General features: G+C 33.2%; 1 protein-coding gene across 1 annotated transcript; it reads left to right on the top strand.

Moving 5' to 3' along the window:
* Positions 1-13398: 13398 nt before the first annotated feature.
* LOC108465588 (GDSL esterase/lipase At1g28610-like) lies at positions 13399-16925 on the top strand. Its single transcript, XM_053027658.1, has 5 exons — positions 13399-14043; positions 14398-14483; positions 15625-16095; positions 16177-16453; positions 16539-16925. The coding sequence occupies exons 1-5, from the start codon at positions 13584-13586 to the stop codon at positions 16811-16813; spliced, it is 1569 nt and encodes a 522-aa protein (XP_052883618.1). The 5' UTR covers positions 13399-13583; the 3' UTR covers positions 16814-16925.
* The last annotated feature ends 633 nt before the right edge of the window (positions 16926-17558 follow it).

The following is a 17558-nucleotide window of genomic DNA, read 5'->3' as shown; positions in this document are numbered from 1 at the left end:
TCCACGAGGAAATCCCCAACCATAGTGGGTTTGGAGTCGTGAGGGAATTGAGTGGCCACCCGCTCGAAAGTTTGATTTTCTTCCGTGAACTGGACATCCTTTTAATTACGTTTGAGGTTTTGGGCTTTTAAATGTAATAAGGCCGCTTATTTATTTTTGATGGTTTTAATATGTATTACTAAGATAGGTAATACTTATTTTAACTGTTAAAATTGGATAGCTTTAGGCGCGTTTTCAAAAACAACATTGATTTCAAAATAACACGACAACAAGCAAAGCTTACGCAATGAAAGTATTTTCCAAAATTAATCACTTTTCCTAAAAATGACTTAATCGAATCGGTTTCCTAGAAATATCCATGACGTTAAGGTGTGGTAATGGCGGTATGCATGTCTAGGATTGGATCCGAAGGGAGCTTGGTACTTAAGCAGTATGATGGACTCACCACATCTTTTCCGGTTTCCTACCTGGTGCACATCTTCCATTCACTTTAACTCTTAATGAATTAATCTTTTGAACATCAAGTACGGTTTTCTGGACTTAGAATGGAAATTTTTTTTTTTACGTTTTTGATGTGGCATGCCGGATCCGGCTATAATTTCTAGGCCGGGTTCAGGGTGCTACATATAGTGGTATCAGAGCCTAGGTTGCAATAACTCGGCTGTGGAATGGGTTTACAAAAACAAAGATTTTCGAAAACGAAAATTTTATAAAGAATGCGAAAAACTCGATTTTCAAAATTTAGATCTTTAGAAGGTGGCATTCCGAATCTCCGGCTCAAGTCTGTAATTATTACTTTGAACTTTTCTGAGTATTTTCTTGAATTATCTGTCTGTACTGAAACCCTATTAGGATACTCTAGATAGGATGATACTGAAACCATAGGAAAATCTGATAAGAGACTGAAACTGTAGCTAGACTTCGATTCTGCGAAAACAAACTCGAACTCATCATCGATTCATAAATCATCTGTAATAAACACCGGAATATTAATTGATGCATAAAAATTCATAATCAAGATAATACGATATGAGTACAAGAGGCCGTGGATGGAGCCGAGGAAGTGCTCGAGCGAGATCTTCGTCTTCGAGACATATGCTGGCGGTGGATGCACCGGTACCACCGGTAATAGAGGTAGAGTCTTATGACCGCGGTGCCGAGGATGATGCCCTGTCACAGGCAATGCTTCATGTTCTGGAAAGGGTTACCGGAGCAAGTTCGGGTAACGAAATTCAGGGATCTATTTCTGAATGACTTCGGGACTAACGGAACGGAGATCTTTAAGGGCATGTCTGGTATAGCCCCGAATGTGGCGGAATATTGGTTGGAGGCCACAGAACGGATTATGGACAACTTGGACTGCTCTGAGGAGATTGTGAGTGGGGTATCTGTACTAAGTCCTTTTGGTCATTTGGTTAGGGTAGACAAACTGTATAGGAATGTACCCTTAGAAACTCAAGGTAAGATTTTCCCTGGAGATCTGATGGAGTTACCATTCGGAGAGTTTGATCTCATTTTGGGAATGGACTGGCTTGTTAAGCATAAGGCGACTCTGGATTGTGCTGCTAAATGAATGGTGTTAAGGACTACGAAGGATGAGGAGGTTATGGTGATAGGTGAGCGAAGGGATTATTTGTCCAATGTGGTGTCGGCATTAAGAGCCGAAAAGTGGATTCGGAAAGGTTGTGAGGTCTATTTGGCATTTGCAAGTCAGTCAGAAGAGGAGGGACTGACAGTGGATAAGGTTAGGACCGTAAAAGAGTTTCAAGATGTTTTTCCAGAGGAGCTTCCAAGACTGCCTCCGAATCGAGAAGTTGAGTTTGGAATAGACTTATTGCCTGGAATGGCGCCTGTGTCTATCGCACCATATAGGATGGCACCGAAGGATTTAGTAGAGTTAAATGCTCAAATTCAAGAGTTGTTGGATAGGGGCTTTATTAGGCCAAGCGTGTCTTCATGGGGAGCACCAGTGCTATTCGTGAAAAAGAAGGATGGTACGATGCGGATGTACATTGATTATCGCCAGTTGAACAAACCGACGATTAAGAATAAGTATCCACTGCCAAGGATTGACGATCTATTCGACCAGCTTAGAGGAGCTTCTGTATTTTCCAAGATCGACCTTCGATCTGGATATCATCAGTTAAGGGTTAAGGAGTCAGATATCCATAAGATGGCATTCAGGACTCGGTATGGTCATTACGAGTTTTTGGTTATTCCATTTGGACTGACGAACGCTCCTGTAGCGGTTATGGATCTGATGAATTATGTGTTCCAACCATTTTTAGATCAATTTGTAATCGTCTTTATTGACGATATCCTGGTATATTCTGAAACTAAAACGAAACATGATGAGCATCTCCGTATAGTGCTGTAAGTATTAAGGAAGAAGGAACTCTTTGCGAAGTTCAGCAAGTGTGAATTTTGGTTGAGGGAGGTAATTTTCTTAGGACATGTGGTCTCTGCTGAGGGGATTAACGTAAACCCTCGGAAAATTGAAGTGATTTTGGAGTGGAAGCCGCTTAGGACGGTGTCGGAAATTTGAAGTTTCCTAGGGTTGGTAGGATACTACAGAAGGTTTGTTGAAGGTTTTTCTGTGATGGCAGCACCTTTGAAAAAACTCATAAGGAAAGGAGTACCATTTGTATGGACTAAGAAGCAGCATAAAGCTTTTGAGAAGTTGAAGAAAGTTTTGACTGAAGCACTTATGTTAATTCAGTCGGAGTCTGGGAATGATTTTACTGTGTACAGTGACGCATCACACATGGGTTTGGGCTGCGTGTTAATGCAAGAGGGTAAGGTGGTTGCATATGCATCACGATAGCTTAAGCCTCATAAGGGAAACTATTTGACTCATGATTTAGAGTTGGCAGCAATGATATTTGCACTTAAGATTTGGAGACATTACTTGTACGGAGAAAGGTGTATTATATACACTGACCCTAAAAGTCTTAAGTATTTGTTGACTCAGAAGGAGCTGAACCTTAGGCAAAGGAGATGGATTGAGTTGCTTAAGGATTATGACTGTTCGATCGAGTATCACCCAAGCAAGGCTAATATGGTAGCCGATGCTCTAAGTCGTAGAGTCAGATCGATCCGAGAGCAATGTTTGCTCGTCTGAGTCTCAGATGATGATGGAAGTCTGTTGGTGAGTTGCAAGTGAGGCCAACCTGGTTGGATCGATTAAGGAAAAAGAGTTGAACGATGAGTCTTTGGTCGCTCGTTTTCAACAAGTTAAGGAAGGGGAAACTTCTGAGTTTGGGAGCCAAAAGGGACGATGCAATAGCAATACCCTTATCTGTTGGATTAGGTAAATTTTGAGGATGAAATTTCTTTAAGGAGGGTAGAGTTGTAACGCCCCAATTTTTGGGAATCCTGTGAATGTTGGCATAGGTTTAATTATGTTAGTGGGCATCTAGAAAGCCCAAGCTTAAGATAGAACCCGATAATTTTAGTTAATTTTTGTTCCATAAGAAAAAAGGAGTGAAATTATGAAATAGGACCTATGTGAAAATGTTTGAAAATGCTATAGGCTAAATTGAAGTGGCCAAATAAATAGGAGTGCAAAATAGGAGGATTTGCATGACAAACCTCCCATTTTACATGAAGTGGCCAGCCATCATGTTGTTGTAGACAAAATGTACACTTGATATCCATAATTTATGGTACAAATTGATACAAATTGATAATAGGTTAGGTAAATGTTCCATGATAATAGATTAGGTAAATGTTTCATGATAATGAGTTAGGTAAATGTTTCATGATAATGGTTTAGGTAAATGTTTCATGATAAGAATTTCATGTCTTTTGTATTAAAGAATTAAATGGATGAAATATGAAGTTTTATTAAAAGAAAAAGGGGTGAAAAGAACAAAGTTTTGTCCATCTTTGTTCATCATAGCTGAAGTTAGAGAAGAGAAAGGAGAGGAGAAAGCTCTTGAGTATTCGGTCATTAGGAGGAGGAAAATTGAAGGTAAGTTCTTGGTACCTTGCTTCTATTTTGAGGTTCATGAGTTCTTCTTGATTCTACCTTAACTCTTGAAGTATATTTTGATTTTTAGTTGTGTTGTGAGCATTTAGTCATGAATTAAAATGAAGGAAATGGTTGTTGTTTCATGTTCTTTTGATGAAAAATGGAAGATATGTGAAGTTGAGCCAAACAAATGAGCATACATGTGCCTTAGATGCTAAAGGGAAAAATCAGCTAACATGTTGTGCTTTAAAATGATGAAATGGAGATTATGCTTAAGTAAAAATCATAGATATGTGATGATTGATTGGTGATATACATGTTTAAATAACATGCATGCAAGGTAGGTGTATGAAAGAGTGATTTGGTAATAAATCTGCTTGGGACAGCAGCAGTAATGTGACTTTGGAAAATCACCATAAATTGTGGGAGATGAATTAGAAGATGAATAAATAATGTAATTAAAGCTTAATGAGTCTAGTTTCAAATGGAATAAACGAGAACATATTTTGAATTCTGTACAATGAGAAATTTGATTTGTAATGAAGAGTGGTCAGATTAGTCAAACAGTGAAACAGGGGAAACTTTAAGAAAAATCTGGTATTGATTGGCCATACCAAAAATTCTAAAAATTTTATGGATAAAAGATATATGAGTCTATTTTCAGGAAAAATTAACGGCACTTGATTTGGAGTTTCGTAACTCCAATTATAAATAATTTAGTGACTGTTGCTCAGGAAGACAGCTTGCAGTGAAATTATGATTATGTGGTAAACATTGACAAAAATTTGTTAATGAGTTGCTTATTGATTTCTTATAAGCTTACTATGATCTGTAGGTGTGGTTGGCGAATATTGTAAGGGTTAATACATAGTTTGTATTTGAATAGTTAGATTAACGTGTTAGTAATCCAATTGTAGGCGGTTCGTTTGTGGATCTCACAAGATATCGTCAATGCAAATGTGTGTGTAATCGACACCTCTCATAGACTAGATTGGCAAAAGCCGAAAAGCGAAATGCCGAAAAGTCGATTATTTTGGGAATTTGCGAGTGTCGAATGCTCGTAAGATAGTTGGGTTTGTATATTTGGTAATCTAAAGTAATAAACTGCAGATGCTGCGATTTCAGACATTTTGATAATTTGGGCTTAATGGGCCAAAGATCGGGTTCATGGGCCAACGGCCCAATTCAAGAAGTATGTGCGGTAAGTGTTCTGATAGTACGTAAATAGTTAGGATATGCATGAAAACTTTAAAAGTAGCTAAATTACTATAATACCCCTATGTATGGAAAATTACTGTTATACCCCTAGGTGCAAAATTACCGTTATACCCCTAGGGTTAATTTTGACTTGAAAAGCATGACGATCGATTCTGTATGATGTATGCCATGATTATATATCTGTTGCATGGGGACATGGGTTATATTATGGAGGAAGCGTTACGGTGGCTATGCCACAAATATCGATCCGGTGGCTCGCCATATATATCTGATACGTGGCTTTGCCACGATTATCAGATCCGTGACTCTGTCACATTATTCATTCGCAGCCCATGCTGCAAATTTTGTGGTGTGTAGCGGTTGGGTGGGTCGAGTTGTCTCCCCACACGGTGTAAGGTTGGTACGGTGTGTATACGGTTGGATATGGTTAGGTTTACGCATAAACATGTAATATCATTACTCGCTCATTATGGGCATATGGGCTTTATTCAGATTACATTGCAGGCTAAGGCCAACTTATTCTATTTCGTGGTTTAAGCTGATATAGGCTATGGTTGGGTTAATTTACACACCGAGTTTCCCAAACTCACCCTTTTATTTTCATCCACGCAGAAATCCCCAACCATAGTGGGCTTGGAGTCGTGAGGGAATTGAGTGGCCACCGCTCAAAGTTTGATTTTCTTCCGTGAACTGGACATCCTTTTAATTACGTTTGAGGTTTTGGGCTTTTAAATGTAATAAGGCCGCTTATTTATTTTTGATGGTTTTAATATGTATTACTAAGATAGGTAATACTTATTTTAACTATTAAAATTGGATAGCTTTAGGCGCGTTTTCAAAAACAACATTGATTTCAAAATAACACGACAACAAGCAAAGCTTCGCAATGAAAGTATTTTCCAAAATTAATCACTTTTCCTAAAATGACTTAATCGAATCGGTTTCTAGAAATATCCATGACGTTAAGGTGTGGCAATGGCGGTATGCATGTCAGGATTGGATCCGAAGGAGTTTGGTACTTAGCGACCGATGAACTCACCACCTCTTTTCGGTTTCCTACGGTGCATGCTTCCATTCACTTTAACCTTTAATGAATTAATCTTTTGAACATCAAGTACGATTTTCTGGACTTAGAATGGAAATTTTTTTTTTTTACGTTTTTGATGTGGCATGCCGGATCCGGCTATAATTTCTAGGCCGGGTTCGGGGTGCTACAGAGATGTTTTCAGCTTTTTTTTTGCTGGAAAGAATGAAAAATGAAGTTTCAAAAAAAAAAACTTGACTTTTAAAGGCCCCCGGTACGACGTCGTTTTGGGGCGTGCATTCAGCACACAAAACGACGTCATTTTGGGGCGTGCATTCAGCACCCAAAACGACGTCGTTTAGTGACCCGATCCATGACCCGACCCGTCTGCCTGAAGGATCCGCGTGTTTTTGCAAGCATGGTCTAATTGCTTGCGCAGTCCTTCCGATTTTTATACATTTTGCAATCAAATTTCCGTTTCTTTTAAATTAGCCCTGAAGTTCACCACGGTTTGCGATCTGGTCCTTCCCTCAGCGACGTCGTTTTAAGGGTTTGGGTAAATTGCCCTTTTGGCCCCCGTATGTTATTCGCGTATTCAAATAGGTGCCCCTTTTTATATTTCCTTTCGAATTGGCCCCAAAATTCTGTTTTAGTTTCAAATCTGGTCCCTTCTTTGAGATTTAATCTGATTTTTATATTATTTTTACTCTATTTTTATTTTTAGCATTATTTTAACTGTTATTATTATTATTATTATCATATTCATTAACATATTATTATTATTTTTGCTATACTATTGTTATTATTATATATATACATACCTTTTATTATTTTTATGTATATTTTAAATATTATTATCGTTATTATTATCACCTATATGGTTATTATTATTACTATTAATATATATTACTGCATATGTACGTATATACATTTTCTATATGTATAGTATTATTTTAATTACTTTATTTTAATATTACTATCATATTATATTTACTTTTGCATTTTAACATTATTATTATTATCACTATTATCACTATATATTAGTGTACATTTTATATGTACATATACACATTTATATATGTAGTTTTCTATATATATATATATTATTACTTTAATTTAATACTTTTATTGCTTTTTCTTTTGTATTTCTATTATTATTAGATAGTAGTATGTATTTTCATTATATATGTATATGTATGTATATATGTTATATAGCATTATTAATAGCTTAATATTATTATTTTAGGTATTTGTATGTCACATATGTTTTCATTAAATATATATACATTATATTCCCTATTACGCACATATCTTAATATTATATTACGTACATTTTACATACATGTATATATTTTTATGTATACCTGTCTATACTTTTAATATACTACACATATTTTTATGTATATATATGTCATTAATATCGCATTTTATATATTTTAATACTACGTACACATTTTATTTCTATTATTACGTATAAGTTTTAATACATATATTTATATATTTATATATCGTTATTATTAGTCTTTTTATTATTATTACTATTTTTAATAAATATTATGTATATATTTGTAATCTGGTATTATATGTTTTACATACATATGCTCCCTACTACTTCATATTCACATTATTACTATCATGTTTAAATACCATGCATTATTATCGTTTCGCACTATTGTTATTTACATTATTATTATTTTCGTTTTCGTTTTCGTTATCATTGTCATTTTTATTTTTGCCATGTTTAACATTTGTTTATATTTGCATACTATTAGCCTTGATATTACTTCACCTTTTACGGTTGCTCATGTTATTGTTTTGACACCGTCGCACTATTATTATATTCTTATACATGTCAATGCTATATTTTGCTTTTACATTTTACTATAAATCGCGTTCCTTTTTGCTCAATATATTAAAACAATTCTTTCATAAAAGCAATATCCGTTATTAGGTAATTCGAGATAATCGCGCCCTAACTTACTGGGTTTCGACTTTTCTCATTTAACCTAAATAACGGAATATTCTTTTTAAATCACGATACAAGTCTTAAAAATGCTTATTTTCGGAGATACGAAGCGTGGTGCCCTAACTTACCGGGTATGACACTTTGAAACTTCGAAATAAGATCTTTTACAAGTAAAGGCAATGTTCGGTGTTCGTGAATTCGAGGAAACGTGCCCTAACTTACTGGGTCTCGATCTTCCTCGTTCACCCTAACTAACCGAATATCCTTTAAAAGAGGTCAAAATATATTTATTTTAAATACAAGGCAAGCTCATTCTCAAAAGTTTGAGATGCCGTATCCTAACTCACTGGATATAACATGTCGTTGCCTTGAGACGAGAATGTCTTTGACATTTCAATGTTCACTTTACAAAAAAGGATCGTATCTTAAATTCTTTCAAGTCTTCAATCTTCGACACTAAGACACTAATTAATCAACTAGGTACCAGTTTTGGGCGTATCGAAGGTGCTAATCCTTCCTCGTGCGTAACCGACTCCCGAACCTATTTTCTTGATTTGCGTAGACCAAAATTGTTGTTTAAATAAATCAAGCTATTTATTTAAAACAACCACTTTAACGAGGTGACCCGATCACACCTAGTCAAAAATGATCGGTGGCTACTCCCGTTTTTTTGTTTTCATTTTCAAAAACCAAGTCGATTCCTGTTTTACCAAAAAATGGTTACGACATGAAATATGTAGGAGATTTGAGAGTGTAATGTTTTTTTTTTAGAATTCCACATTTTTTTGGTTAAGCCCTTTGAATTTTATTTATGAAGTATTACATGTTAATGAGCTTGTAAGAGACAAAATGAGGGAATGGGCTCGCGCACACAATAACGTCTAAAGAAGCGTAGTCGAGTGCAAATCGATCGACATCCTTCTTACGCGCACCTACGATAGTACCCTCACTTTGAACCCCTTCAATACAATTCGCCCACCTACAATAGTTCCCTTACTCTGTGTAGCGACGTAAAATTTTTTAACTTGGTCGCTAATTGTGGCGATTTAGTGAAAACTTGAAAGCTGAAGTTTGATTTGACATAAATGAAAAAGGGAGTCGCCACTGATCCTTTTATAGGTGTGATCGGACACCTAATGAATTTATTTTTTTGAAAAAAGAAGGCCGAGTTTAGGTCTACGTCAAAATCCAGAGAAAAAATTAGGGTTCGAGAGTCGGTTATGCGCGAGGAAGGTATTAGCACCGTCGCGACGCCCAAAATTGGTATATTATAAAACACGTGTTGTCTTGATTTTCAAAAATACGAGTTCAATATAACATTTAGCCGTGATCCGATTGAAACATAAGAATTTTCAATTTTTGAGTTTTGAGAAGGACATACCGTTTTAACACGAGTCACTTGATATTCACCCAACATAGCGATGAAATCGATGACATAGTGTTTATATCGGTACGTTGCCTTGCGCATTGAAATAAATAAAAACACGAATAAACATTTTAAAATAATGAACAACGAGGTAATATATATAAATGGGCAGGAATCGAAAGATAATAGTTGGGAATACATCAAGGCACATAATACATACGACAATAATATTAAAGACAATGATAATGCACGCGATATTAAATGTAACAATAGTATCAAATACGAGATATAAAACAATGAATAAATATATAATAATAATGATATTAACAATATGTATGCCAAAATATATATACATATATAAATAGTAATAGTGTCAGAATATACTATATATGATAGTAAAAACATAACTTGTAATGTTAAAATATATACATAATATAAAATAAATATTGAAAAATGTATGCACATAATAAATATATACACCAATATAATAATATAAATAAAAGGAACAAACAATACAAAATATTGAAATGAAATGATGAAAACTACTATATATACATATACATCTATAAAATAATAGTATTAATAACAATAATAAGGATTATAAAAATACATACATGAGATAGCGTGAGAAATATACACATAAATTAGTATATAAAACTAACTAATAGAGTATAGACATATACATATATAATATAAAAATGTATGTACATAATATATAAAAGGGAATATATGCGTAAATATATATACATAAGATCGTATAAAAATATATAACAATGATACTAAAGTGTATATGTAATATATATGAAAACATAACATAATATTAGAAATATACATGCATAATATGGGATTATTTACATAATATAAAAATATATATAATGTAGTATTAAAATATATGCACAATATGTACATATTAAAGATAAAAAGAACTATTGATACTACTTCACAAATATATATACATATACTAAAATATACATAATAATATATAAAATATAATATTAAAACACATGTATATGATATATGAAAATATATATAATATAATATTAATAAAAATACATATATATGTAATACATATTAAAAGAATACATATAATATACATATATTTCAAAAAGATAATAATAATATTAAAAGAGTAACTATTAATTATGTTACATAAAGTATATATATATATATATATATATATATATATATATATATATATATATATATATATAATAATGGTGTTAGGAATATACTATAATAGTAGAAAGATACATAACTAATAATATTAATGCATGTTCATAATAATAAAATACGGTATTAAAAGCTTATATACATAATAGTATATATACATACATATAATATAGTGGTAAGATAGTTATGTAATACATACATAATAATAAAAATATATACTTAACATAGTATAAAATTTGTATATATACAATATATATATTATGAATAACAGTATTATTAAAAACTATAAATGTATAAAAGTGTATATATATGTGAATATTAATTGAAATTAAAATAATGTTAATTATCGTAGGAATATATTAATAATGATAAGAATAATAGTAATAATATAATAATAATAAATATAAAAACAGAATGATGAAATTAATTATTAAAGTATCAAAAATACAAAAAAAGGGACTAAATTGAAAACAAAATATAAAGCACGGGATAGATTCTAAAATAAAAACAAAAGAGAAGGACTTATTTGAACACAGGCAAAACTAAGGGGGATCAATAGCGCAAAATTTCAAATTTTCCAAAACGCTGCGCAACACGGGGGACCAAATTACAAAACACGACGTATTCTTAGGCCAAATTAAAAATTCTTTGAAACCTAATTGCAAAACCCCTGAAAAGAGGAAGGGCTAAAAGCGCAATTATCCCTTCCGTTTAAAAAAACACTCGGATCCTAGATGGTCGGGTCGGGTCGGTCTGACCCAGGGCAAAACGACGTCGTTTTGTGCCCTGGGTTTTAATTCCAAAACGACGCCGTTTTTAAGGGCTATAAATAGCCTAAAAATAAGAAAAAAAATTATTCTGAGCTGGGAAAGAAAAAAAAGAGGGAGAGTGAGTGCATGGGGCGATTTTCGGTAGGGAGTCTGGTCACCGGTCCGTCATTGGACCACCGTCGGCGTCGGCGCCGGCCACCATACACGGTGGCCGGAAATGTAATTTTTTTATTATATTTTTTTGCTTAATAATATAGTATATATATATTTGAATATATTAGAATATAGAAGGAAAAAAGAAAAGCAAAAGAAGAAAAACAGATTCGGTAATAGGAAAGAAAATAGATTTTAATCACCTCTTTTGATGCCGATCTTGATTTGAACAATCTTTTTTATTGATCTATTGTTGTTCTTTTTTTTTTAAACTAATGCATGTGTTGTATTTTTTCTTCCTCAATTGTTGAAAAAAAAGACCCCCCCCACTTTTTACAAATTTCATTCGGATTTATAGCCTATTTGGTCACATTGTCTGCTTTCCTTCTTGTTGTCATTGCGTGTCCTTCTTGTTTTGCGGTGGAGCGGTGGTGGATGTAGCGACGGCATGGGGTGTTGCGATGGGACGTTGTCGTTGGCCGGGCAAGTGGGGGCTGATTAGGGTTAGGGTGGTTAGGGTATTGGGTATGGGTTAGTGGGCTAGGTTGGTTTAGGCTAGTGGGTATGGGTTAGTGGGCTTCTGAATTGGGTTTAAATGAGTTAAGGGGTTTAGGGCATTGTTATGTATTTGGGCCCGGGTCATTTATAAAGTAAATGGGTCAGGGGTATTGGGTTTAATTTGTAAAGGTTTAACATCGAGCCCGGACAATTTGGGCTTATACACTCTGAACCCCTCCAATATTACCCTCATAAAAGGGAATCCAGTTCCATGATATACACCAATTAACCACACAACACATAACATTTATAGTTAGAAATGTGTTCACATCAAAGGTGGGGATGGAATTAACAATATGGCAGGCAATATTGGGACCAACTGACTTTATCAACAATGACAATAAATATGAACAATAATTTCAATCCCTCTCCACGTTAATTTTCAACGAATTTGAAGATTCGAAAATGGAGTCTCGGTTAGGGTTTCCAATAGGAAGAAAAAGTTTTATATTTAATTATAAATATTTAATAGTTATATTTATATATTTAAAATATAGTTTATATGTTGTAATTAAATTTTGTAAATAATTAATATTAAATGCTTAAAATATTCAAAATTTATATTTCTTATATTAAAATATTAATGAGTTATAATAAATTATTTTTATATTCTTGCTAAAATATCATAATATTAATTAATTTAAACTTTATTTAAATGCGTATTTGTTAATTTATAATATCATGTCTAAGATAGAAATTTTATTTCTCAAAAATACTTTTGGTAACAATATTAAACGCTTAAATCTTAAATTAAAATTTCCAAAAGTACTTTTGATCACAACGCTTTTGTTTAAAAGCACTTTTCAAAAGCAATGTTAAATTAGCCCTAATTAGATTTTTAGTAAGTAATATCTGAAAATGATAAATTAACATGGCATTACACATAAGATAATATGCTTGACACATCAGATTTTGAAAATAATAAAACTTTACTTAATTAATTTAATAATTACTGTTTGTATAAAACTGAAATTTTAACATTTGAAATCTACATGAATTAAATCCATAAGTTTTTGCTAAGTATGAGTAGTAATAGCAGAAATTAACTTAAAATTAATATTAATATCAATTCATCACTGAATTATACAAAATCGACGTATTTAATACGTTTATGTTTTATTTTAATTTTTAAAAATAAAATTTGAATTTACAACTCATAGCCCTTTTGTGCTATATATATAAGCATCACTATCTCAAAGATTTGAATGCAAAACTCTTTATTGCTTGTTTAAATTGACATTTATACGTTAATGGCTACTTGCTTTTTATCATCATATTGGTTAAAGCAACAGTTCATCATTGTTGTCTTTCTTTTTACCGTAATATCCAGCATCAGTTAACCGGTGAATGGATGTTTCACATCGATTTTCAGCTTCGGGGATTCCATGTCGGATACCGGCAACTCAATTGAGATTTCAGTTTTGGAAACCGGCAAGCTTCCTCACGGTGCTTTTCCTCCAAATGGCCGCACCTTCTTCCACCGTCCAACTGGCCGCGCTTGCGATGGCCGCTTGGTTATCGATTTCCTTGGTACATGTTTTTTCTCTTCTTCTTTTTCTTTGATTTTCTTTACTTACCAGCTCTTGAATCTTGTCCAAGTCACCCAATCGAACCGCTTGGTTATCGATTTCCTTGGTACATGTTTTTTCTCTTCTTCTTCTTCTTCTTTTTTTTTTTTTTTTCTTTACTTACCAGCTCTTGAATCTTGTCCAAGTCACACAATCGAAGGTAGGGAGAGTGAGTGCATGGGGCGATTTTCGGTAGGGAGTCTGGTCACCGGTCCGTCATCGGACCACCGTCGGGCTTGGCCTGGCGCGCCGGCCACCATACACGGTGGCCGGAAATGTAATTTTTTTATTATATTTTTTTGCTTAATAATATAGTATATATATATTTGAATATATTAGAATATAGAAGGAAAAAAGAAAAGCAAAAGAAGAAAAACAGATTCGGTAATAGGAAAGAAAATAGATTTTAATCACCTCTCTTGATGCCGATCTTGATTTGAACAATCTTTTTTATTGATCTATTGTTGTTCTTTTTTTTTAAAACTAATGCATGTGTTGTATTTTTTCTTCCTCAATTGTTGAAAAAAAAGACCCCCCCCACTTTTTACAAATTTCATTCGGCTTTATAGCCTATTTGGTCACATTGTCTGTTTCCTTCTTGTTGCTGTTGCGTGTCCTTCTTGTTTTGCAGGTGGAGCAGGTGGTGGATGTAGCAGACGGCATGGGGTGTTGCGATGGGACGTTGTCGGCGCTGAGGGCAAGTGGGGGCTGATTAGGGTTAGGGTGGTTAGGGTATTGGGTATGGGTTAGTGGGCTAGGTTGGTTTAGGCTAGTGGGTATGGGTTAGTGGGCTTCTGAATTGGGTTTAAATGAGTTAAGGGGTTTAGGGCATTGTTATGTATTTGGGCCCGGGTCATTTATAAAGTAAATGGGTCAGGGGTATTGGGTTTAATTTGTAAAGGTTTAACATTGAGCCAGGACAATTTGGGCTTATACACTCTGAACCCCTCCAATATTACCCTCATAAAAGGGAATCCAGTTCCATGTCAGTTGTCTCATGTCTGATGCCAAGAGTAGGGTCCTTAATCACCAATGGCCCGCCTTGTGCAAGAAGAGAAAAATATTGAGCCACATCTTCATTTTCAATTGCCAATAAATATGAATGTCCAAATATAAATGGTCATTACCCACCTTTTTTATATGGCATAATAATTTTTTATTTCGATTTCATAGAAAAATATTTTAACTATTTATATAATTTTTTTGCTTTTTTAACTCTTAAACTTATATTTTTGTCCAATTACCTTAAAATAAATGAAAAAATTAACATTTATTAATTTTACATGTGGATGTCCATGTAAATATTTAGTTAAATTTTAAAAATTTAAAATATTATATATATTTTATACTTTTAAATAACTTTAATAATTTTTAATTTTTTGAATTTTTAAAATTAAAAATTTAATTAAATTTTAATATGCCATTCACGTGACAATTCATATCTATTTAAAAATGTTAATTTTTCTATTCATTTTATGTGATTTGCTAAAAACCCAAGTTTAAGAATTTAAAAAAATTAAATAAAGCGTTAAAATTATTTTTTATAAAGCTGGAATACTAAATAAGTATTATTTTTACATTACCCACTTGACCCATGTTTTGGAATTTCACCATTAATATTAGATGGATAAAGTCTACATGGGTATACATGGTTTGTTTTCTTGGACTCGTATCCATATTATCATAATTATTAAATTAAATTATTAAATCTAATTAATAATTTTAAAACTTATGTTTACATATAAATATATTAATAAATATATAATTTAGATATATTTATATGTATGTATATTATAAAATTTACTTTGATCAAAATAATATATAATTTATTAAGAACAAATAAATTAAACTCTATATATGTGAAAATTTTGTTAGGTTCTCCTTTAGTCTCAAAATCCGCCATTGCGATTGCGATATCAAATGCATATTTATATATCCATTAATATATTTGATAATATTTGTCTATGGTTTTGCAGCTGAAGCTTTGGGATTGCCATTTCTTCCACCATATTATCGATATAAAAATGGAACATCAGATAAATTTGAAAGTGGTGTGAATTTTGCAGTTGGGGGTGCTGGTGCACTCAATTCTTCATTTCCTGGAATCTATAATCCCAACACCAACGTATCTTTAGTAGATGAAGTGAATTCCTTCATACAGTTTCTTAATTTACGTACAGATTTCAAACAGCTCCTACGGAACTCCTTGATTGTGATGGGAGAAATTGGGGGAAATGATTACACTCATGCCTTCAAGCAAGGAAAAAGCATTGAGGATGTTCGAAACTTTGTTCTTCCTATTGTTGATTCTATAACTTCATCAATCAATGTAAGAATCACCAGTTTTTTAAGGCAATTCTTGATCGGTACTGTGTTTCAGATTGTTATAACATTTGAATGTGATATGTAGGAGTTGATCGAGTTAGGTGCAGTGACATTTCTGGTCCCTGGAAACTTCCCAATTGGATGCTTTGCCTCTTATTTGACACTGTTTCAAGGTTCAGACAAGGATCAATATGATCCCTTAACTGGTTGTCTAACATGGTTGAACCAATTCTCTCAACACCACAATCAATTACTTCGAAAAGAACTGGAAAAAATCCGAAACCTTCATCCCGACACCAACATTGTTTATGCCGATTATTACAGCACTACATTGAGGATTTACAATTCTCCAAACAAATTTGGTAGGGTTTGGTTTGATCACTTTCTTTGAAACAAGAAACATAATCTGTCATCAACTTTAATCGATTTTTTCTCGAATGGTTCCAGGGTTTAAAGAAACATTGAAGGCTTGCTGTGGAACTGGAGGTCTTTACAATTACAATCTTTCGAGAACTTGTGGTTATCCGCCATTAAGACGATGTTGCAATGACCCTTCTTCGTATATGAGCTGGGATGGAATCCATTATACAGAAGCAGTCAACAGATTGATTGCCAATGTTGTATTTGAGGAATTGATGAACAGCATTCATAGTTTAAATAACTTGTGTCCTGCATCAACTATAAACGAATTGAGAATGATATATCCAAAGTCAGAGATGTAAATCGTAAGGAGTCTTCGGCTCGTATTTGGTGTAACTCGACTAAGTAATATAGATGTATCCAAATAAACTTAGAAATATGTTCGTAAACTATCCCAGCTTTGAGTGTTCATTCTTATCCTCTCTCCAAACAGAAACTCTTCCATCCCTTGTGCCTTTAGCTAGGTGGTTCTTAATCTGTTATTCCTACTCCTTGTTTTCTTCCAATAACAGAAGTGCTTGTTTAGATCTTGGAAATACCCTATCCATGAAATATTCTAGATAGTGTCAGTCACACCTTAAGAAGTAAAACCATCTTCTAAATTTGATCTTTCATCCAACCTTTTAAAATAGTTTCATGAACTTGTTGTTCAAACTTATGAGGTATTAAAATTGATTAATTTAATTTTGAGTTCATTTAACACTCATAATATCTTTTGATTTTATTTGTCATGCTTGATTTATTTTTAGTTTCGATAATTTTTTTAATATTAATTTGAGTTGTATTGACAATAAATATAACATTTTGTATCTGATCAATTTTTGGGTCAAATATAAAGTGTTACACTAAACCCTCTAAACTAATTTCTTCACTCACTAAGTCATCTTTCCTAGTAAAATTGGCCCACCTATTACAGTACCCTCACTCTGAACCCCTTCTTTACTACCCTCATTAGCTCCTGTTATATCCTCCAATGTAAGGCAACATCGAGGACAACTTTCTCACTAACATGTCTAAAATTCCTCTGATAATGTTGTCATCATGTAT

This window comes from Gossypium arboreum, chromosome 5, assembly GCF_025698485.1.
Source record: "Gossypium arboreum isolate Shixiya-1 chromosome 5, ASM2569848v2, whole genome shotgun sequence".
In the NCBI taxonomy this organism is placed as follows: domain Eukaryota; kingdom Viridiplantae; phylum Streptophyta; class Magnoliopsida; order Malvales; family Malvaceae; genus Gossypium; species Gossypium arboreum.
This window is presented reverse-complemented; position numbering and strand designations above follow the sequence as displayed.